Raw genomic sequence first — 24638 nt, 5'->3', positions numbered from 1 at the left:
ACACCCTCACATCTGATTGCTTGTCCTGTCAATAACTAACACTTTGGATGGAATATATAATGGTCTGAGTATTGTAAAGACTTAGCATCATATGGGAAAACATTGCTTTATTTTGGAGAGAAGTTAAAAGGCTTGTGCTTTCTGATTTTTTGCACAAAATTTGAAAAATAAAAATACCTATTATGCTCTCAAAATTGAATCAAGGTAGAGGAAATAATTTATGCATCTTTTAAAAAATGGATTACACAGCTCACCCACGACCATGTAGATCCGTGTGCATTCCATGGGGGAGGACGGAGGGAAAGTTTCCTGTATCATGCTGTTAATCTCTCTTCCTTAAAACTAATATCCAAATAACACAGCAGAGAAACACTATTTTCCCTTAAAGAAAAGTGAGTAAATTCTACCCACCTCATGACCTAACTCTAATCTTAATCCTGACCATTTGTCTTTTAAAATGTGGGATTTAGTTCTCCATGTCTGCCAGGCTGGTTCAGAATCCACCTTCTGTCTAGAGCACCATGCCGTCATCAGGCCTCCTAGCTTTTAGTATTAGGACAAGAAGTTTCATATAGCTGCCCTTTCTCCAAAGTCATCTGTAAATTTAGGCAGGTAAATGAACAATTACAGCAAAGGAAGCACAGCAGTAAGAACCAAAATAATGTATATTATTTGTTTCCTGAAAAAAAAAAAACTTCTCAAAAGTGTTCCCAGAAATCATCATTATCATCAACGCCTTGCTTCTAGGTACAAAAGCTCATTTTGGTTGTAAGCCCCAATGCAGTTTACCCGAAGAATCTCAAGGATTGTTGAACAGGATTCACAGCAATGCTATGGCTGGAGGAAACAGCTTTAAATAGGGATACAGGATATAAATGCAGTCTCTTCCACCTCGTTCACCAGTTCTTAGTACCAACTCTGCATCAGGATTAGCGTATTCCCATATCGCAACCCATTCTCCATATGCAAAACAGTTTCTTCCCCAAAATCAGGTCCCCACCCACTTTAATGTCATCTTTTTTTTCATAAATGTCTATTCCTCAAGTCACATCAAATGCCAGGATTATTTAAGAACCAACATAGGATCTGTCCTATCTTTTCTTATTAAATGTATTCCGTGAATGAGATAGTATTCCCTCTGCAGGAAGGCATAAAAATAATCTGAGATGAGAAAAATCTGCAAAAGAAAGAGAGAGAAAAAAGTTGACATAACTTCCTTTAAAACAAAATGGTTCCACTCAAGAGATATTGTAAACATTAAAACATATCCCTATATGCACTTAGCAGCATAAACAACATCAGACTGATTTATGGAGATATGGATTTACTTTATCTATAGCCAGTTGACTGGATTATAATAATAATATTACAATCAGGAAATCCCAAATTCTCAAGTTCAAATCATACTCAAATCTGCAGCACAATGTATCTCAGTGTTTCTCAAACCTGACAACCAAAGATGTGCGGATTTCAACCGTCAGAAATCTCCAGCCAGCTGGGGAATTCTGGGAGTTAAAGTCTACACATTTTAATGCAATTAAAGATTAATAACATTAAGAAACACCGATCTATATTACAGACAGAACTGGCACCAAATTTGTTCTCATTAAAATTCTCCCTGTTGGAATTCCTTTAGCATCAGCAGTTTTCTCCTTCCAGAGAGAAAGAATGATTATGGGAAAACACAGCCATTCATAGCTATCTGCCACTGGCAAAGGATATAAAGGAAAATAGATATGAGTGTCTTGAATCCTGTATTTCTTTGCACACCGAAGAGCAATATTATCTTTTGCCGAAAGAACAGCACCTGTTTCAGTGGTTCTAATATAATCAGTATTCCAAAAAGAATACTGACTCCCTTATGTTTGACTAGGAAATCTGAAAGTGCATTGGATCTCCCGATAAAGCACTGGATCTAATTTTTTTTAAAAAACCCATAATACACAACTTCTAAACTATTCAGAATATAATGCCTTGGTTTAAAGTTGATTTATGAATAATCATCCATGGGGAAGCTATGAATTACTGTTTTGGATTTAAAAATTACAAGAATACATGGTTAACTATGACTCCTATCTTCTTTACTCCCTTGTGCAAACAAAATGAGTATCTTAAATTTGCGTATAGAAAATCCTGTCCAGTTCTTCATAGAATATGACTTTGTATAGCTCAATCATGTTAGTTTGTATATTACAGAGTAACATATGGACCAAAGATGAACCATATTGGTCTATAGTATAGATGCCAAAATAAAATACTTATTTTTAAAAATGGCCAGAATCTTGCCATATTGTCAAATGTTCTGAGATTTTAATATTCTAGATTAAATTCATGTGATAGTTTGGTATTGTCACTCGATTTCAAAAATGTTGATATTCCCATGATTTGGGACATTTTCAATTTATAATTTTAAATTAATTTTATTAATAGAAGACAGCTAAAACATGCGATGTAATACCTGTGGGGGCCATCCTGGTTAATATAGTGGTTCAGACAAAAACTGATGACAATATAGTGGTTTGCCTAATGAAAAGTTTAAGAACCATTGCAATGGACTATTTTTGTAAGATGTCAGGGTTTTTTTCCCTTTGCAAGTCCAACAAAACTTATTGCCAATGACAACCTGAGCCTTATAGCAATGCTTCCATTATGATACATGTTGAAATCTACCAGTCAATATTGTAAGAAATTTTTTTTAGATTAATAGATCAACAAAAAAATAAAAGTTCAAATTCTGGATTTATAGAACTAAAACAATATATGAAGATAAAGTAGGAGGAACAAAATACTATAGATCCTTAAAGTGAATAGATGGAGTAGTTACGAACAGCTGATCTAATCTCTGAGCTAACATTTCTACTAAAACTATAGATTAATGCTTTGAAATATTCAGCATAAGAGGAACAAAACAAGATAGTTGCATCACAGTCAACAGTATTATGCACTTAAAAATTGCATAACTTAGGTCCAATCCAATACAGCCACATCTGTAATTTTCAGCTATAGCAGAAAATAGATTTTGTATAGCAACACACTTCATCACACTCAGATTTAGTAGTACATAACTTGCAGGAGTACCACTTCCTTTTCTGATGATCAACCATTAAAGAATAGGAGAGCGCTATAAAGAGGACTAGCTGCACAATGATGATTACTAATCAACTAAAAGCAGATGAATCTAGGAAATTGGCAAGGCAGGCAGGAAATTCCAGCTATGGCAGAGAAAGCAGCTGTCATTCCAACCTACCAAGCTGAACCAAGTTCTCATGAAAATAATGCTCATATAAGAGAATACTGTGTTTTGTTTTCCCATTTTCCCCACAACTCTAATAAAACATATTTGGATTTTAAGCAGCAAATCTTTCAGAAAATGGTAGGTTGCCAAAATTACACCATACATATGATGACAAAATCATGCAAATACTGTGATTATATATTTCGGTCAAGACAACTGTTAAATCTGTAATTCGTCGCCTATGTGTAATCATATACATCACCACTTGGACACAGACCCTTGGTCATCACTGCTGATGCCCATAATTTGGAAACAAAGCAGAACCAAAAAGTCCAATTCAACAACCCTGACAAATGTTGTGATGGCACATTTGAAAGATGGATATTAACTAGATAAATTGTACTAAAGAAACTTGCCCTAGAAAAACTGTTACACAGACATAAAAACTTATTAAATTTGGGATCTACATGAAGCCCTTATCTACTGAATTCCTATTTATCTCCACTATGGAAAGATTTTTTTTCTTTTGGATATAAAAAAAAAGCCGAGAGTCCAAAAATATATGTTTTGATGTTTAGTACCATAGTACTTTCAAATATGTCTAGAATGTCTAGTACCTTAATACTGATATAAAACAAATGTTTATACTTAACCAAACACAATATTTTGTTTCACTAACCTGGCCTACATTGAATGTCAATGTGATTGCATAATAAAAATTGGAGTTTGCACTTCCTGCATAAATCCAGAGATGCCATAAAACCGGGAACAGCAGGGAACAGACAATGAGTACACAGGAAAGTATGAAGACATTCCGCAAAACTGCAACAAAAAGCAGAGACATCATTAAAGCTGGTTAATTGATACACTGAGGCATTGTTGGCTTGTCCTATCTTAGTTACAATGGGTGGCACGTACTAATTTAGAGGGTGGATCCAGAGACAGCTGCTACAGAGGTCCCTTTCTTAGAATGGGTAATTAACCATAGTTCCTGCGGGGGAGGAAAACTTTGACAGGTTTATTTGTGCAGACTTCCCAACTACACAGGCCCAGATTCCACTTCCTGAATTGAAGCAGGTGCAAACTACAAAATACAAGGATATCAAAATACAATAAGGGGGGGGGATCCTGGGTGGAAAGCTAATTCTGGACTGAATTCTTCCTGTTCTAAAATAAAATTCTAAATGTTCTAAAAGCTAATATTTTATAGAACACTGTTTCCCACCACCCTTTTAAGATGCATTACTTAAGTTGATGCCTTATAATTAAAAATATATATTTAACATCAATAAAGTACTTTAATTCACTGATTTATTTTTAGTTTTATATTTTATAACAAGACTCCCAAGATGATTCAACAATACACTGAACCCATAAAGCCACACACTATTCTCTGAAAAATCTTATGGGACCAAGGGGTTTCAGATAAATACATTAGAAGAAAAAAATAAGTAGAGAATACTGCTCAGTTTTCATGAACCAACTAGTCACATTTTTGAACTTTCCCAACTGTTTGGGAAAGAATGCTTCTGTTCTCCCCCCCCCCAGACTGGCGGCGCTGGTCGGAGATGCGAGGATCGACAGAGGCCTGGCCTGCCTGTTCTTACTTTTCCTGTTGACAGGCAGGCATTATGGCTAGCTCCATGCCTGATGGGAATTAAGATCCCCCCTATTGACAGTCCAGTGTGGCCAGGACTGGACCGTGGTGGGAGGACGGTTTTGGACTGGTCAGCGACCACCTCACTGGTGTGAGAGACCAGTTGGGGTGGGCCTGGCTCAGGATCCCCTTTTCTCTCTCTGCTCCAGATTGGACTCCTCAGCCGGAGTGAGAGGACGACTGAGGTTGTCCCTTGGATTGCCATCTCAGGTGAGAGCTGAGATGGCTTTGCAGACTAGGAGATATGCCTACTGGACTTTTTTACCATCTATACACCATCATTGAGCGATCCTTTGGACATATTTATAACATCTGCCCTAAGAGACTATTCCAGCGCAGTATGGTTTATCATTACTCCGAAGCGGACTTGTATGCCCTTAGGGCAGTTCCTGCCTCATGGGCGCGACCTGTCGCCTGTTTCCATACTCTCCTTAATGACGAGCCCAAGCTCTGGGACTCCGAGAGGTGGCTGGGCTTAGATAGGGGCCTCGAGTCAAGACGTGCTAAGAGGCCCCTGATAAAATTTTTAGCCGGTTATTTTAAGAGGTTAGGGAGGGGGAGGGAGGGGGGTAGGGAGGGAATCTTTAACCGGCACTCAGTCTGGTCCTGTTAGAGGTCCTGACGGGACGGGGTCGGGGGAGGTGGCTGCTGGTGCTGGGAATGTGGGGGTGGGGCTTCAAATCCCCACGGCGATAGGGAATGGCAGCAGGTGTTTGCGCGGAGGGCCATATCAACATCTGGGATCGCGCCCCCGCTATCTCTGAGCGGTGGTGCGCTCCGACCCTCCGGTTAGCGCCCTCTTACCTGGGGATGAGGGTGATCAGGCCCCTGAGCTCAGGTTGGTCTATTTTAACGCTAGATCCGTAGTTAACAAAGCTCCCCTCATCCATGATCTGATCGAGGAGGAATGTGCGGATCTAGCGTGCATCACGGAAACTTGGTTGGGTTCGGAGGGAGGGGTGCCTCTCACCGAGTTATGCCCGCCAGGTTTCCGGGTGCTGCACCAGCCACGGGCTCAGGGCAGGGGTGGTGGGGTGGCAGTGGTTATTCGGGAGACTTTGTGTCCCCGGGAGGCCACCATTGTCCAGATGGCCGGGAGTGAATCCCTCCTCTTGAGATGTGGTCCTCGGGTTCAGTTGGGCTTGTTGCTTACATACCTGGCGCCCAGCTGTGTGGCAACAGCCCTGCCTGAGCTGCTCGACACCCTCTCAGGGTTGGCGGTGGAGTTCCCCAGGCTTATAGTCCTGGGTGACTTCAACCTGCCATCACTGGGGGGGTCGTCAGAGTTAGCTCGGGAGTTCATGGCTTCCATGACAGCCATGGGCCTGACCCAGGTTATTGAGGGCCCAACTCATGAGGGGGATCATACTCTCGACCTGGTGTTCCTGTCTGGACAGTGGTTGGATGATCTGGGAGGGGGTTCTCCGTCCATCACCCCTCTGTCATGGTCAGATCATCACCTCTTGAGGCTGGTTTTCCGTCATGCCATCCCCCGCCGCTGGGCGGCGGAACCGACCAGGTGGTTCCGCCCCAGGCGCCTAATGGACCCGGATCGGTTCCAGAGGGCGCTTGGGCCTATACCTATCACCCTTACCCACAGCCCAGTCGATGCTCTGGTGGAGGCCTGGGAAACGGCTGCCACCAGGGCACTCGACTGCGTTGTACCCATGCGACCTCTGACCCGGCGCAGATCCCGCTGGGCCCCATGGTTCTCTGTGGAGCTCCGGGAGATGAAGCGTCGGAGACGAGGCTAGAGAGCGGTTGGAGATCCAGCCGATCCGAATCTGACCGACTGCAGTTAAGAACCTTTATAAGGTCTTATCTTGCGGCGATAAGGACGGCGAAGTCCAACTACTTTGCCGCCCTTATCGTGTCCGCAGATAATCGCCCGGCCGCCCTGTTTAGGGTGACTCGCTCCCTCCTTAACCAGGAGGTGAGAGAGGATCCCTTGCAGGGACGAGCCGAGGAGTTTAGTCATCATCTGGCAGACAAAATCGCTCGGATCCGGACCGGCTTGGACTCTGACTGGGCAGAGTCTGATGTGGAGGAATCAGGCGGTCTTGAGCACGTTATCTGGACTGAGTTCAACCCTGTTTCCCCTGATGATGTGGACAGGATCATGGGGAGACTGAGCACCACCACCTGTTTGTTGGATCCGTGCCCCTCCTGGCTAGCTTATGCGGCTCAGGAGGGAACACGAGGCTGGTTCCATGCAGTAATAACTGCTTCTTTGAAGGAGGGTGTCTCCCCTGCCGCCTTGAAGGAGGCGGTGGTGAGACCCCTTCTCAAGAAGCCTGCTTTGGACCCGGCTGTTTTAAACAACTATCGTCCAGTCTCCAACCTTCGCTTTCTGGCGAAGGTTGTTGAGAGTGTGGTGGCGCATCAGCTCCCTCTGTTCCTGGAGGAAACTGATTATCTGGACCCGTACCAATCGGGCTTCAGGCCCGGACACAGCACGGAGACGGCATTGGTCGCGCTGGTGAATGATCTCTGGAGGGCTAGGGACAGGGGTTGCTCCTCTGTCCTGGTCCTATTAGATCTCTCAGCGGCTTTCGATAGCATCGACCATGGTATCCTGCTGCGGCGTCTCAGGGGGTTGGGAGTGGGAGGCACCGTTCTACGGTGGTTCTCCTCCTACCTCCAGGGCCGCTCGCAGTCGGTGTTGATAGGAGGGCAGAGATCCGCCCCGAGGTCTCTCATTTGTGGAGTTCCTCAGGGGTCGGTTCTCTCGCCTCTCCTGTTCAACATCTACATGAAGCCGCTGGGCGAGATCATTCGTGGTTTTGGGGTGGGGTATCACCAGTACGCTGATGATACCCAACTCTTTCTTTCCACCCCGAACCAACCCAATGATGCCCTCTCCGTGATGTCCCGGTGCCTGGAGGCGGTTCAGGTCTGGATGGGGAGAAACAGGCTTCGTCTCAATCCCGCCAAGACTGAGTGGCTGTGCATATCGGCATCTCGGGTTAACCAAGTTATTCCACCTCTAACGATGGGGGGTGAGGTGTTACCACCCGTTGATAGGGCTCGCAACCTGGGCGTCCTCCTGGATTCACGGCTCAATTTTGAAGATCACATAGGAGCTGTGACCAGGGGGGCTTTTGCACAGGTTCGCCTGGTGCACCAGTTGCGTCCCTATCTGGACCGAGACGCCCTACGCACAGTCACTCATGCGCTTGTGACCTCCCGTTTGGACTACTGTAACGCTCTCTACATGGGGCTGCCCTTGAAGACCACTCGGAGGCTTCAACTGGTGCAGAATGCGGCCGCGCGAGTTGTAATGGGGGTCTCCCGATACTCCCATGTAACACCTCTACTCCGCGAGCTGCATTGGCTTCCGGTTGCCCTCCGGGTGAAATTCAAGGTGCTGGTTATTACCTATAAAGCCCTACATGGCCTGGGTCTGGGCTATTTGAGGGAACACCTGCTGCCGGCATCAAACGCCCTTCGCCCAGTGCGCTCCCACAGGGAGGGTCTGCTCAGGGTTCCGCCGGTAAGAGATTGCCAGCGGGCGACACCCAAGGATAGGGCCTTCTCAGTGGGAGCGCCTGCCATCTGGAACCAGCTGCCGGTGGAGCTGAGGACTGCCCCCGACCTCCGATCATTCCGCCGGGGCCTGAAGACCTGGCTCTTTGAGCTCCCGGGCCCAGGCAGAGGAGAAAATTTTTAACTGGGGTTTTTAAGAGTACAGGGTGAATTTAATATTTTTTTAACTTGGTTTTTAACTTTTGTATGTTTGATTTTTAATTCCCTGTAAACCGCCCTGAGTCCTCAGGGAAAGGGCGGTATATAAATGCAATAAAATAAATAAAAATAAAATAAACTGGAAATGAGATTCACCATTTCATGAAATTAACAGTTGATTGCTATATCTGCTTCATTCAGAAATGTATCAAAATATTTGGAGAAACCACCCACCGGAAGAAGATTTTGGAGCTCCTTAGTATAGAGCAGACATGTCAAACACAAGGCCCGGGGGCCGGATCTGGCCTGTGAAGTGATTTCATGCGGCCCGCGAAGCCATCCTGGAAACAGTGAGGGAACGGCCCCCACTGCCTTGGCCCTGGCCCAGAGACCCTCCTCCTGCCAAAGACCCTCAGATCTGTCCCACTCCTGCTCAGGCCCCCATAGGTACCCTTGATACGAACGATGTAGAGCTGGCCATGCCCACCCAGTAGGCCATACGCACTCCAGCCACGCCCACCCAGGAGGCCACGCCCACCCTCGCCATACCCACCCGGCCCCCTGAGTGCAACCGCAATGCTGATGCGGCCCTCAATGAAATTGAGTTTGACACCCCTGGTATAGAGAAATTTTTAAACCATAGGTCCCACTTATGAAAAATAATGATATCCTATTAGATATTCTATATTTCTTCCTGGCTCATTGTCAAGGTAAGGACCATTATGCACAATTCCCACATTAATAATAATACAGAACTTACACTGATATAGGTGGCTCCAGAGAGGAAGGAAGGCCATGTAGAGAGCAATATCACCTACAGTTGGGTAGGACTTAAAGATGGAAATGATGGCCAACTGAACAAACATGAAGAACATGGGATGTTCCCTAGAAAAGAAACAAAAAAGACGGTAAGTAACTGGGAGAGTGAGTTGCTGCTGTTCTTCCAATTTATATATTCAGTATTACCACAATTAATTAGCTTTAATGCACAACATTCAGAATAATGAAATAAAAGGTACTTTAGACTTGTAACACTCTACTAAACAACTCTAATATATCTAGCTTCTGTTATTTCTATAGCAAATTTGAGCTACAAATTCTTTATCCCAGGTGACACTCTGAAGACTTGTGGAATTGTTACTTGGGAATTCTCCTGTCTAAGAATTCTGGACGTTGCATTCACAACAGATCTGCAATGTGCTATGTGGGGGAAGACAGGGCTACATGAAGCAAAAAGTAAAATAAAACAGTAAGGCCAGTTCTTTCACCCATTTTTCATGCTTATGACCATTGCAGCATCCCCAGGCTCACATGATCAATATTCAGATGCTTGGCAACTGGCATGTATTTATGATGGTTGAGGTGTCCCAGGGTCATGTGATCACCTTTTGCAACCTTCTGATAAGCAAAGTCAATGAGAAAGCCAGATTCACTTAAAAACCCTATTACTAACTTAACAACTACACTGATTCACTTAATAGCTGTGGCAAAAAAGATCATAAAATGGGGCAAAATTCATTTAACAAATGTCTAGCTTAGTAATGGAAATGTTCTGCTCAATTGTGGTCGTACGTCAAGGACTACCTGTCGTGTGTATAAGACAAAGGTAATAGAAAAAACAGCTATCACTATATAATGCCAGAAGCCTATACAAGTGTAAATTCTTAGTAGGAAAAACTAAACTGCTTAAATCATTTTGAATTGATTCTTGAAAGTTTAATTTTTAGTCAAACTAAAGTAATAGAAAATATTACCAACACTTAATCTGAATTAATGTTATGATTATGCAAATAAATGAATAAATGTCAAGAAGCTGCTTACTTTAATTTTAGCGCTAGTGGAATAGTGTAGAAGAAGACATTGATTTGAAAAATACAGACAAAAAAGAGACTGAAGTGTTCAAACATTTCAGCAAAGAAGTACCAGAAAAGGCCAACATTGGGTGTCAGGTCTGGAACAGAAAGGCTGAAATTGACAGAACAATATCATCATTAGTGAATTATCTGTATCTATAAAATTATACTCAAGGTTCACAATTAACTTCCAAAAGTTGACTGGGTTAATATGTTGCAGAAAACACTACGAACAGGAATTGTTTCTGTTCACTCCAAAGAGATATGAAAATAAACGCAGGGTTTTAAAGGATATTTTTAAGATTTTGTTTGTTTGTTAGATTTATATTCAACCTTTTCGTCAGGAGTAAAAGTTTATGGGCACAGGGCTCTCTCCTTCTATCTTCCCCCAGATCATTTCTATGAGATAAAAAGTAAAGGTAAAGGTTCCCCTGCACATGCGTGCTAGTCGTTTCCGACTCTAGGGGCCGGTGCTCATCTCTGTTTCAAAGCCGAAGAGCCAGCGCTTGTCCAAGGACGTCTCCGTGGTCATGTGGCCGGCATGACTAGACGCCAAAGGCACATGGAACACTGTTACCTTCCCACCGTGGTGGTCCCTATTTTTCTACTTGCATTTTTACATGCTTTCGAACTGCTAGGTTGGCAGAAGCTGGGACGAGTAACAAGCGCTCACTCTGTTACGTGGCACTCGGGATTCGACCCGCCAAACTGCCGACTAAAACTAAACTTCTGATTGACAAGCTCAGCGTCCTAACCCACTGAGCCACCGCGTCCCTTTCTATGAGATAGGTTAGATCAAAAGAGTGATTTACTGAAGAAATATCCCTAAAACTGGAAGGAAGGATCATATATTTGTTTTTTTTAAAAATCCAATATAGAATGTCAGTTGTCCAGAAACATATGAAGCCTAAGCATGACAGGTCACAGTGACTTCCAAGGATCCAGTTTGGTTTAGTTGTTAAGGCACCATGATAGAAACAAGAAGACTTGAATTCTAATCCTGTCTCAGGCATGAAAGCCGGCTGGAAGACTTTGGCCCATTCACTCTCTCTCAGCCCAACTCAGGTCGTAGGATGGTTGATGTGGGGAAAATAGGAGGAAAGAATTACCATCTGAACCACTTGGAGTTATTTAAATAAGCAGGTGGGATATAAATAAATACATAAAATAAAAATAAATAAAACTTACTGAACTCTGAACTAGTTCATTGCCGAAGAGATGAAGTAACTGAGCCCTGACTCTCCATCCTAGTCAACTATAATTGCTCTTCTCAGTTGCAAAATGCAATGTATTTTACAATCTTTCTATCATATCCAACAGAAATAAGGTATCAGCCTTCATCTGAAAATGTTTTTGATTTTTTATTCAAGAAACCTAAGTCCACTATTGCTTGCCTTTTCACAGCAGCAAGTTTCGTTTCTTTTAACAATTTTATTTTGGGTTTTGGAGGGGTACTTATTAATTTTTAAAAAATATTAAAACCCCTCAATAATAAAAGAGCAGAAAATAAACATCCATTTTCAGTACTTCTACTAAAAAGACAATTGGACAGATAATGTCCAGGGCCTCCTCAGGGTGCCACCGGTCAGAGAATGTCGACTGGTGGCCCCCAGGGGGAGATCCTTCTCTGTGGGCGCCCCGGAGCTATGGAATCAGCTACCGGTTGAGCTCCGGACGGCGCCCGACCTTCGCTCCTTTCGCCGCGAGCTAAAAACATACTTTTTTGAACAAGCTGGCCTGGCCTGATGAGGGGATTGGGGGGGGGGTTTGCTATTGTTATTTTATTAGGTTTTAAAGATGTATTTTAGTATGTGGGCATTTATTTAATCTTGTTTTAACTTTTGTAATCTGTATTTTTATTCTTGCCCTGTTCACCGCCCTGAGTCCTTCGGGAGAAGGGCGGTATAGAAATAGTATTAAATAAATAAATAAATAAATAATACAGAGTCACTTGGTTGAGTTGGGTGGAGAAAGAAATTGAATAAATGAATAAAATAAAAATAAATAATATATTTGAACTTTATCATTTCATACATTTCTCATGTGTAGCTCATATATAATGTAAGATCATGCTGATCTTTTTCAATGGAGTGAAACAGGTTCCAAGACGAATGTCAGCAACTATCATCCAAAACAAGTAACAGCAGTTTGAAAATCAAAATATTCCTTTTTTTACTACCATTTTTACACTGCCATTTCTGGGGAAGTCAGTGCTTGGAAACAAAAACAAAAAAAAATCAAAGAGGCTAAATAGATAATGTAGTCCAAAGCACAGCATTACATAAGCTTTCCTATAAAATAATCCTGGCAAGTGTCTATGGAGATTTTCAGCCATCCAGGCCATGGTTGTCCCAAAAGTGCTTTTCAAAAGACAACAGGACTTTGTTTTTTTCTTTGAAAATATGTCACTTCTCATCTAAGAAGCTTCTTCAGTTCTTGAACTACTGAAGAACTGAAGAAGCTTCTTGGATGAGAAATGAAACATTTTCAAAGAAAAAACAAAAGTCCAGTTCCTTTTGAAAAGTACCTTTGGGACAATCCTGGCAAGTGCTGATCTAACCTACTTTCTAAAAGCCGCTGAAGATTTTTCATCATTTAGATGCAGCTTTTTACATGCATTGTTGTATTAGTGAACATAGATTTTCTCACTCCACAGAATTTAAGCTGTGAATTTTTAAATCATGCAGTCCATACTTAAATGCCAATATAGCTTAATCACACTTCTATTTTACTGAATGAATTAAACACTTCCCAGGTCACTCAGATAAACAGAGTTAAATTATTTATCCAGGATGCTGAAACAAGAAATTGTCTAATTAATAAGACATTGGACAAAATAAATTGTTTTAAAAATAGAAGGTTTGGTTCAATTATTTCTTTTGTTTTGTTATACTTAGAACTCAAGGGGACGTGGTGGCTCAGTGGGTTAGGACGCTGAGCTTGTCAATCAGAAGGTTGGTAGTTTGGCAAGTTGAATCCCGAGTGCCGCGTAGCAGAGTGAGCACCTGTTACTCGTCCCAGCTTCTGCCAACCTAGCAGTTCGAAAGCACGTAAAAATGCAAGTAGAAAAATAGGGACCACTACGGTGGGAAGGTAACAGCGTTCCGTGCGCCTTTGGCGTCTAGTCATGCCGGCCACACGACCATGGAGACATCCTCGGACAAGCGCTGGCTCTTCGGCTTTGAAACGGAGATGAGCACTGGCCCCTAGAGTTGGAAACGACTAGCACGCATGTGTGGGGGAACCTTTACCTTTACCTTACTTAGAACTCACTAGGTAGGAAAGAGATCTTTGTCCTATATGTAGGTGGTTACAATGCAGACAAACAGGATCTACTTACATGAAACCATAAACAGATGGAATGAAATCCCATGAATTGAGGAGGAAGAAGGAGAGGCAAATTATCACTATCAGACTTCCCAAATATAGTCCCGCATATTGTATGGTGTAAAACCAGAACTCCTTGCTTTTCATTTTCACTGGTATGAACTGACGCTAGAGAGAGAAAAAGTGACCACAAAGTATAGTTTTGAAATGTCTGTATGTAATTTCTTGCCAGAAAAATACATGAAAAAGCTTTCTGTAAATTATTTAACACATTTATTTCTGATATTAAGACATTAGAAGAAAAAAATGCTATGGGAGGATTCACTTTCAAGCTCATATAAAAATCTGGAAACTATTGTGCATATAATTGCATAGTCTTTCCTCCATAGAAAGGAATTGGATCTTGGTGAAGGAAACTGTCTGGCTAGATTTAGAACATGAAAAACCATCTTTGCAGGAGGAATGGTACAGGATACATTGAAGGAGATAATAGTAAATCCATTCTTGTTTCTTAATGATTTTCTACACACAATAGCACTGTCATTTTAAAATTGCTGCTTGCACATATAATTTTATTTATTAATTAATATTTTATGCTGCCTACCTCCCCTATAAGGTGACTCTGGGTGGCTTATAGTAATGCAAGTTATGTATTCCATTACAATTCGGCCTGATGAAAGACTTTGTCAGCCTTGGTTGTCTTAATGACTGAGCTTAATGGGAAAAGAAAAGACTTGCTCTAAAAGACTTTTGAAACTATCAACCATGGTAATCTACTGGATTGATTCTGGATTATGAGTTGAGAGAATAGTATTACAGCAGAGCCTTTGGAAGTCTTTATTCAGAGAAGTGGGAGAGAGGTAAATGAAAGAGAACCACTGCCAGCTGCAGTTCTTCTAGTTTTAATTGATTTCAGAGAAATAGCTGCCAACAGTAGTTTCCTTACAGCAACAAGATCAGCTGAGATAATACCCCAAAAATTTCAGTCACAAGAGTTAAGATCTCTGATCCTATGAAGATGATTTGCAAGCAACTGACAATTTGCTAGCCATCAGCCTACTAGCAATTTTGTAGGTAAAGTTATTCGTCTGCAGGAGTAGCAACTCATGGTGGCTAATCTTTTTATTTACTGAAAATATTTAAAAAGACTCATTTGCTCTTATGTAATAGATACCTGTAACAAATAGAGAAGGGCTGGTGCAAACAAGGTAAGAGGATACAAAGACTGATATGTTGCTAATGCCAGAAATATAGCACTCAGAAAAGTACTACCTGTAAAATAAAAAGAAAAGGTATAAATAGCCAATAACAAGAAGCTTCTGGGTGAATAGGAAAACAGAATCTCTTAATGTTTATAGCAAATCCATATAAAATGTGGAATGGCACAACAATTCTGAGTAGAGACATTGTGCATTTTGAACTAAACTGTAAAATCTAAATAGTGCCTCAACTATTAGGCTGTAACGATCCCAAAAGGAATCTAGTTTTTAAAGGCATCTGGTGTACTGGTTCCCTTCATCACTTAAGGACAATACTGTAACTCTAAACTAAGAGCAAGTAATCTTGGTGCCTGCATGTGACCTTACTCTTAACCTCATTAGGCTTAGCTGTTAGAAACAAATGAAGACATGACAGAAACCAGGAGGTTTGTAATGATATTTGTATTAATAACAATATTCCCCTATCCCTGTCAGGAAACTATTAATAGCAGTATAATCAATATTCCTTTGTGTCCCTAGGAACATTAGTACAATTGTGTCACTTCTAAGGAAATCTAAGTTTACATGTCCTACACGCAAACACAGGGTTAGAGCAAGTATAATTATATTAACACACATTACATATTCTCACTGAGAGGAAATTATTTTAGAACTCTATGCAGCCCAGGTGATTCTCCTGAGCTTTGCAATATTTTTCTATTAGCTTATTTACGCAGATCTATATTTTTATACTGTAGCAGAACTATCATGCAATTTTAATTAAAATGGTTCTCAATATTCCATTATTTAAAACATGATGTGAAAGAATACCTTGAAGGCAGATGCGGATTACTGTTTCGGATTTTATCCGATATAAGCCACAAAAATGTTACACAGAAACTTGAAAAAAATAAATATATTAATAAATTATGTTTATAAAAAGCATTGGTGGTTTGTTTCAGTGGCTGTTCCCAATCTGGTCCATGCAATTATTAACATTGAGGCAAAGTTCCAATTTTACAAAAGTATTGTTTTGCCAACTTCAATGTCAGTGAAACATGGAAGATGACCTGGTAGGTGACACAAAGACTAAATGTGTTCCATTAGCGCTGCCTTTGAAAGATCCTGACATTACCTAACATGATTGTTGATCCTACAATCCAGATCCTACATGCTAAGATCCTACAAAAAAGCAACTCATGTGAATACAGGACATTGTAATACAACAGACAATGTGCTTCATGAGACAAGTTTTGTATCTTCCAGATCAGCATCATGCCAAGACTGCAATCAGCTGGATAACACCCAGAGGAAAATGGAAGAGATGCTGATTCTATAAAACTTGGTGAAGAACATTCCATGAAATTTGTAAATTGCTGATATCCCATTGGAACAACCAGAAACATCTGCAGTTGATCAAAAGTTTTGGAAAGAATCTGCTGCTCAATATGCACAGCGTACAAGGGGATATATTACTACATGAAAAGCAAAGTACATTACCTTTTATTGTTGCCAAAATGAAGAATGCAATTATAGCATTGTTGATGGCACAGGTAGATTTTGCTACACAAGACAACACAGTGTATGGATTCAACAGGTAACTGAAAAAAAAAGGCATCCAAGTTCACATATATCTTGTCAATTCCTTTTTTTCCTTTATCTGAAAAAAACATAAGGATAGCCTTGGTAGATCAAGCCAAGGCCCATCTTAGCACAGATTTTCCCCCCCTCAAAATCGCCAAAAAGGTCTTCAAAATTGCCAAACAGATGCTTCATGAGAGGTTTACAACTGGAATTGATATAGAAGAGATATACTCCTCTTTCATTTTTGCTACTCTTCATCTTAATCCAGATTGAATCCCAAGATTAATAATCATCAGTTACATACTGTGTGGTTCTCTTTTGCCTATTTTGCCCAAAATCTCTTTCCAGTCAACTTCAATGGATGAATTCTAATTCTAGTATTTTAAGAGAGGGAGAAAAACTTTGTCCATTTCCTCCTTGATTTTAAACACCTTAATCATGTATCCTTGCATTTGTCTTTTCTCTAAGCTAAAGAATCCCAAACATTTGGGATTCTGCACTCAATCACAAATCCAATATGTGAAGGGAAAGTGAGTAGCTTGAAATGAAAGACAAGCAAGTTGTGGTTGGATAGAGGTGATGGCCCTCAAAAAGAGAAAAGAGAGGCATTGTGAACAAATGCAATGTATGAAGAATTGTGTAAACATAATACAAGCAAGAATAGTTTTTAAAGTATGGAAAGATATACCTAATGGTGTTGATGTAAACTAGGTTTCTTTTTTCTCATATTTCCTGTCTTTAATTTCATCTGCTTAGTACTTCTTACTCTTTTATGATACTTAATATTTGCTTTCCTGGAAGGCAATAGCATGTGGATATGTACATAATAACAAAAGAGCTCACACACTCCAATCACTACGAGACCTCTCCCCTTTGGCAAAAAAATGTAAGACTAATCATTACCTTTATAATAATGAAGTTGTCAGGAATAAAAATGTTCTGGTTCTTTCATCAGACAACTGTATACCTAAATATTTGCTTGTTTGAACAATTCCAGTTGGGGTTTTTGATGCCTTCGAGTCAGTCGTGATTCCTGGTGACTGCCTAGACACTTCCTTAAGGTTGCCTTGGCAAGATTTTAGAAGTGGTTTGATCTTCTTTGCTTTTTAGGGCTGAGAGTGAATGACTGGCTCAAAGTCACACAGTTGTCTTTGTGCCTAAGACAGGACTAGAACACAATCTCCCATTTTCTAGCCTGATGCCTAAACCACTTCACTAAACTGTGTTTCTTATTTGGGGTATAAATCCAATTTAAACAAATCTCAAATCCTGAGCTGAGTAGCACACCTCAATAGACTTCTAAAAAAGCAAAATAAGAGGCACCATGTCTTCAAAAGTAAAGTAAGTGTTCTGATGCTCTCTGCATAAGGAAGATAGTTTCAAATTTCTATTGAAAAGCAATACTTACAACAGTGCTACTTTGAGAGGAACATAGTACATTTCCATAGGAGTCTGGATAAGCTCTGCAGCATCAGATGCATATTTATCCAATTCAATTAGCAGTTTTTGCTTTTTAAACTGAATACAAAGAAAAAAATGTGTAAGTAAAAATAATATATTTGTTTAGCAATTCTACCTATTTTTATGATTCCTGCAATTAATACTTAACTCCCCAGATTGTTATCCAGGTTTATAAATTCCACATTTACACCAGCTTGACTTATCACCCTTACAAAAGCTCTGATTCTTCTGTATTGACAAGATGCAATATATAGTAAAGTGCAGCATATTCAACTCCCAACAGGATAACTTAATCATGCCAGCTATCTTCAACATATTCCCTAACATGTATTTTAAGCAGCTGCTGGCTTGTATTATTGTGTCCTCTGCTTATGACCACATGTTCCTACCATTGTCTGAAATTTCTGTCTGCAGATAAACATACAAAATTATCCTAAAACAAGCTGTGGGATATTTCAGCTGGTTTCCCCAGTTGGTAACACTAGAAGACACAAACAATACAGCAGAGGGAAGGGGAGGAGCTAGCTATTATTAAGAAGCATATTCATGACCGTTCACGGTTTATACTCATTAACCCATTAGTTATAGTTTGCTATCTAAATTGTAACACCAACTAATTGGCAATGACTCTGAGCACTGTACAGTAACATTTAGAAATGTCACTGAAGTATAAGATATAATAACAAAAGAAAGACTGAAGACTGACTGTCAGAATCCATTTATATCCCATTCCTAAATCCCTATCTGTATACCCCCGAATCTCACACCCCTCACTGGATTCTGCCATTCCCAAGGAGGAGAAGAGAGGATGTTAATTGGCCATCCCTATCCATTAGATGCAAGGTTGTTTATTCAGCCTGCCTGGAGGCCGTCATCAAAGACCAGGGAAAGAACCTTTGAACTGAGAAGAACAAAGAAAGGGGGGGAGAGATTCTGGTTTGTATCTCCAATTGGAATCTGAAGGAGAGGAAGTAAATGTCGATTGGAATCTGAAGGGGAGGAAGTAAATGTCGTAAAGGGATGGAAGATCCCTCTTCCCATGGAAGGTTTTGACATCTTAACCTTAATTGATCCGGGACTGACCAAATGGACTGAAGGGAGGGGGCTTTACTCGGGAACACTTTAAAAGTATCAATCTGCAACACAATTTCCAGATCCTGTCTAGATTTTCCACTGACAATCATGCTTTAGTAAAAGTTCCTGCTGGGACAATCCTATCTCCAAGAGTTCTTCTTTCCTAAGAAGTGGATTGGGGTGGGTCCTGACACTGACATTCAAATGAATTTACAAATGGCTCAGGATCTGCCAAAAAAACTCCCAAATTTTAACATTTTCCTGAAGGTGAAGTGGGTGAGTGCTGTTCCAGAGAGTAGGAGTAGCAACATAAAAAACATGCCTCCATTGCACTGAAGCAGGGGTGTCAAACTCGCAACGTCATGTTACGTGTTGCGATGTATCATGACTTTTTTGCCACTGCTGGAAATGGGGTAGGCACGGTTTCACTATGATGCATCTGGCCCGTGGGCCGGCAGTTTGACTCCACTGCACTGATGGGACCCAGACCATACTAAGCCTGCCAGATCTTATGGGATGGGCAGAATATGCGTAAGTATATTTAAAGTAAGAATTCATTCATCTTGAAGACATGTTAAATTAACTTTGCTCTGCAAAAATAAACAAAAATCCCTACTCCATCCCTTGTTCGTGATTTAAGCACACACTCTTGCCTTTAAATATAATTGTGTATATTCTGCCCATCTTATAAGATTTGACAGGGTTAGCATCAGCCCCATCAGTGCCACGGAGGCATGTTTCTTATGTTGCTATTCCTACTCCCTGAAACAGCATTTCCCTCTTCACCATCAGGAAAAAGTTAAAATTTTGAGATTTGGGGCAGATCCCAAATCAATCTAAAACTAGAAGTGCTAGATGTTCAATATGGATTGAGAATAGCTCTGCCAACAACTGACACAGGAAATCATTCCAAGGTGTATGTTGAATGGAATCCAGTTCACTGCAAGGCAGTTCCAAGTCAAGGTTTCTGAATATACCAGCCTTCCTCAGCTTCATACTTTCCAAATATCTTCTGACAACTCCCCAGGAAACAGTATGTAAAATATTAGGAAAAAAACATTGCTGTATTTAGAAATAGAAGCTGAGAAGGAGATAACAGTATGAAAATGCACTGAAATATAAATAAAAACTGGCACTTATCTACTCACCAAAACTTTGTTGTAATCCTGAACAGCTAAATAAAGTGCTATAGCCGTCAAAATATCTGTAAACTGAAGGGAAAACAAATCAAAGGAATACCAAAACACAGGTTACTTGCTTAATGCAAAGTTGTACTTTAGTGATTAAAAAAGTGATTTTCGAAATTAACATCAGTACTGTCTGAACAAATTAGTTCATATTACTAAATATGTAATTAAACAATGCTCTGGCTATGTGGGTTAGAGCAGGGAAGCCATGGTTAGAATTTCACAAGATGGCATCAAGGAACAGTCTCATTTTTATGAGGCATCAAAATTCCTTTGTCACAGAAAGTATTGCTGGTAGTATTTTAGTATTTTACAGTATTTTCAACTTGCTGGCAATAAATTTTTTATACACATTGCTATGGTTAAGTGACTGTTATTTTAGATACAGTAGTTATGAAAGGGTGATTATGTATATAAACTTTGAGATGTCCTGGTCTCAATATAAACAATTGTGAAACTTGTTTTTACATACATGATTCAATAAATTAGTTAATGTACTCTGGGATATTCAGTTTTATCAAAAAATACTTTTGGAAGAAGATTTGCAATAAATGCCAAGAAATTATACCACAGTTTCTTAAACAATTTCTAATGCCTTGGATAATTATTCATCAGTAGGACAGCTTGTTCTGAACAAAACTCGGGTTAACAGATCTGGCTACAAACATCTGGTCAATCACTAGATTAAAATCAAAGGTATAAAGCTATAGATCTGGACAACCACAGTAGGGCAGCAAAGAGAGACAGAAAACTATTTATATCTCTCTGTTGCCAACTATCTGTAATCCAGATTTTTGCAGTCCAGATGTGGTGCCTTATCAAAAACTTTGAAAATATGGAAAGGTACTCACACAGAGCATGAAGGTGAACAAAGCTGCTGTACATGTAACACCAACCAATTTTTCCACATTTTTTTCTTTTAAAAATACACATAAAATATTAATGTTATCCTAAACATGTTTTTCCAAGAATCCTACTAAGTTCCATAAGATCCTAATGAGTCCTTCGTATGCTTAGACTTTCAGCCAGATTCAGGTCTTTAAAAAAGTCTATATCTTAAGTTTAAAAAATGTGTTCTATATGTAGAAGAAATCAAAGAATAAATTCGTAAAAGAGAGCCAATTATTTGATGGATGAAAATTACATACCATAAATACTAGTTCAGCATAATCAATCAGGAAATGAAAGAGGTATATTATAAACGGTGTCTAGGAAAAAAAGGAAAAATTATCTTAAGCAACTTGTCTTTTGATCAAAGCTTATTTATTAATTGGTAGAGATGATAGCTATGTAGTATCTTCTAAGTATGGTTTTTACAGAGAATATCCAAAATCATTATTGCAGAGGTAATTCACTGTGCTAGTCTAAATGATGCAATAGAAAAAATACTGAAGTAGGAAAAGGCAAACTTACAACCATTCATTTAGTGACCATTTGAAGTTACAACAGCACTGAAAAAATTAACTTACAACCAGTTTTCACACTTATGACAGCATCCCTTGGCCACATGATCAAGATTCAGCTGGCAACTGGCATGTATTTGTGACAATGTTAATATTTTAACAGCTGTGCTATTACAGCCATTAAAGTAAAAAAAAACCTACAGTATTAAAGTTACAGTAACAATGACTCATAGTATGAAACCCTATTAATATTTTTTTATGATAAATGGAACTGGACGACAACTTCATTTTCAAGCATAACGCTCCACTTTAGACGTCATTTTAATTTCATTTTTCCTTTATGCATAGCAATAGCATGTAGGCTCAGTGCTTTTTTTGTAAAAGAAAAAGGTACCGGAACTCACACATGTCATACAACCTGCCTTGTCTACCCTACAAGGTTCCATCCAAAAAAGCTGCCGGAACTCCGTTCTGAGCATTCCATGAGGAAAAAAGCCCTGTGTAGGCTTATATAATGCCCCATAGTACTTTACACCCTTTACGAATCTCTTTGTAACTGTGTCACTGGCCTGATTCATTACACACATGAAATCATGTTAGCTTTAATATGTTGTATGAACTGAATATTATGACTTGAAAAGCATGATTTATATCTTAACACGCTGAGTGAAACTGGCCTGTTAGGATAAAACTCCAGGCTGTGGACAGTTTGCCTGCAATACTGCCCTTTAACCACTTTAACCATAATCAATAAGCCATCATTTAAGTTTCTTAAAACACTCTGAGAAACATCTACAAATCCTTTTGCTACTGAACTGACACTGTAAGGATAAAAATTGGTATTTTAAAGATATTTTACTAATTATACATGTGGTAAGCAGGTTCCTGAGGGGAAAAGGACCTGTTCCTTTTCTCCTTATGTCAAGAACATGAGATATATTTGTACTTCCTGTAGTCACCATCTGCACTGTAGAATTATATCTATTTATTTCAATTAATATTTTATATATTTTTTTCATTTTGTAAAAACATTCCTAAAGCAGGAAATAACTTTAACAAGTAACTTGAGATGTCAATTTTGAGTTATTTCTATTATCAAAAAAAATCTAAACATTCTCATGAATTGCTTTTGTGTGTCCACCTATGCACTCAACAGCTCAAGTGAGAAGGCAATATAATTCTATTAAGCCCTACAGACTCTTTTACATTATATTCTCATCTTTAATATAAAAAGCATTTTATAAGGGAGTAACAATATTGAAACAGTTCACAACAAAAACTGTATATACTTACTTCATGAAAGATATCCCCGGAATATGGAGATACACCCAAATCAAGTAAGGCTAGTCCTTCAACAACTGGAAAATAGAAAATAAATTCTTGTTTATCTAATTGTAGAAATAAAAGAAATTCATCTAGAAGATAGCCTAATTCATGATACTTAGATCTAAAGTGTGATTACTTGCAGCTTAGCTATATGAACCCTACCTACTCTTTGGGTTTGGAATGTATAAGCTTGGTGAAATTCTGGAGCCTTTTTACATCTCAGACCAAAAATTACAAAAGCAAGATGATTTATATTATTATTATTATTATTATTATTATTATTATTATTATTATTATTATTATTATTATTATTATTATTATTTGAATTTATATACCTGCCCTATTCCCGAAGGACTCAGGGGGGTTCACAGGGCAAGTTAAAAACAATACAAAAGAGAGAATAAAATTAAATTAAATAAAGATAACTTCTTGGACAAAGCCGTTAGAAAAAGAAAGCTCCTTGAAAAGAAATTGCTCGCAGTCTCAAAATTCCTGCTGCTTTCCTTCTCCCTTCCCTGTTTAATTTTAGCCCTTCCTTAGACTCAAACCTGCGATCCCAAGACTCAAGGCTTAGTCCTGAGAAAAACCTGGTTACCTCACTCCACAAAACATGAACTCAATAGCCAGGAGGGGCTCACCCAATCCTCTAGGTTACAATACATCGTGCCAAGGCAACCAAAGCGTTCTTGATACCAACGCATCATTCCCAAGGTAAAAACCCGCTCGGTGACGACCACTCCAGAGCTCGCGGGGGCGGAAAGCGACACCCCACGAAGGTCGACGAGGCGCGGCGCTTCCAGGTCCCCTTTGAGGACCACCAATCCCCAACCCCGTCCCCATCCCCATCCGTAGGCCTCACCTCGTTTCCAGGCATTTAAAGGAGACACCACCTCCACCCTCTCAGAGATGAGTCCGGCCAGGCTGGAGCGGAATAAAGCGGCCCGAACCGTTACGGCTACTAAAAGCACCAACACTAAGGGAGCCGCCATTTTAGTGTAGAACACTGGCCTAAACTAGCAGTAGTTCCCACGCTGGTCTGTTGCATTGGGGATCTATAGGGCAGGTTACAGGAAGAACACTACAACTCCCAGAAGCCATTTGTGCAGCCTTTACTTCCCGAAGACGATGGCGAAAGAGCTAGGACAAACTACGGATGAATGAGCATAGCGAGATACGCTCTTTTTCGGGTTGTTTTGTATTGTACTGTATTGCATTTCTTGAAACGTTACCAAAAAGCTTTTTTTAAAAAAAATATAGGAATGATTATTGATTCGGTGTTTCGCCCGGATCTTCTCCCTAAAACCAGAAAACATGTTATAATTTCTGAATAACAAGAAATAATACAACTTTATTTATTTGTATCTCGCTTTTATTACTTTTACACATAACTCAAGGCAGTGAAATTATCCAACACATCATCTTCCTCCTGGTATCCTTACAACAACCACCCTGTGAGGTGGTTGGGCTGAGAGAGTGACTGGCCCATAATTAATTATTCAGTTGTTTGAATTCAATTTTTGAAAATATGCATCAATTTGAGAGTTTTATTTTAAGAATCCCACTAATCAGGATTGCAATTCTATTTACATTTACTTGGAAGTAAATCCATTAAATTTGCAGAATTAAAGAGGACTGTAAAGAGCCATTT

The 24638-nt window shown here is 39.9% G+C and overlaps 1 protein-coding gene across 1 annotated transcript in view; it reads right to left on the bottom strand.

Moving 5' to 3' along the window:
* The window catches only part of PIGU (phosphatidylinositol glycan anchor biosynthesis class U), a gene marked incomplete at its 5' end in the record, with an annotated part of 662778 nt that extends 638799 nt beyond the window's left edge, over positions 1 to 23979 (bottom strand). The window contains 12 exons of the mRNA XM_083358245.1: positions 412 to 1177; positions 3915 to 4057; positions 9337 to 9461; positions 10398 to 10541; positions 13770 to 13924; positions 14931 to 15028; positions 16456 to 16556; positions 17948 to 18057; positions 20223 to 20285; positions 21410 to 21469; positions 22958 to 23022; positions 23850 to 23979. Of these exons, the coding sequence (XP_083214371.1) occupies positions 1064 to 1177; positions 3915 to 4057; positions 9337 to 9461; positions 10398 to 10541; positions 13770 to 13924; positions 14931 to 15028; positions 16456 to 16556; positions 17948 to 18057; positions 20223 to 20285; positions 21410 to 21469; positions 22958 to 23022; positions 23850 to 23979 (1308 nt within the window). The 3' untranslated portion in view covers positions 412 to 1063. The remainder of the gene's footprint in view (positions 1 to 411; positions 1178 to 3914; positions 4058 to 9336; positions 9462 to 10397; positions 10542 to 13769; positions 13925 to 14930; positions 15029 to 16455; positions 16557 to 17947; positions 18058 to 20222; positions 20286 to 21409; positions 21470 to 22957; positions 23023 to 23849) is intronic.
* Positions 23980 to 24638: the final 659 nt, after the last annotated feature.

This window comes from Vipera ursinii (genome assembly GCF_947247035.1).
Source record: "Vipera ursinii genome assembly, chromosome: 3".
In the NCBI taxonomy this organism is placed as follows: Eukaryota; Metazoa; Chordata; class Lepidosauria; order Squamata; family Viperidae; genus Vipera; species Vipera ursinii.
Note: the sequence above shows the minus strand (reverse complement) of the source record. Positions and strands in the feature narration are given on the sequence as shown.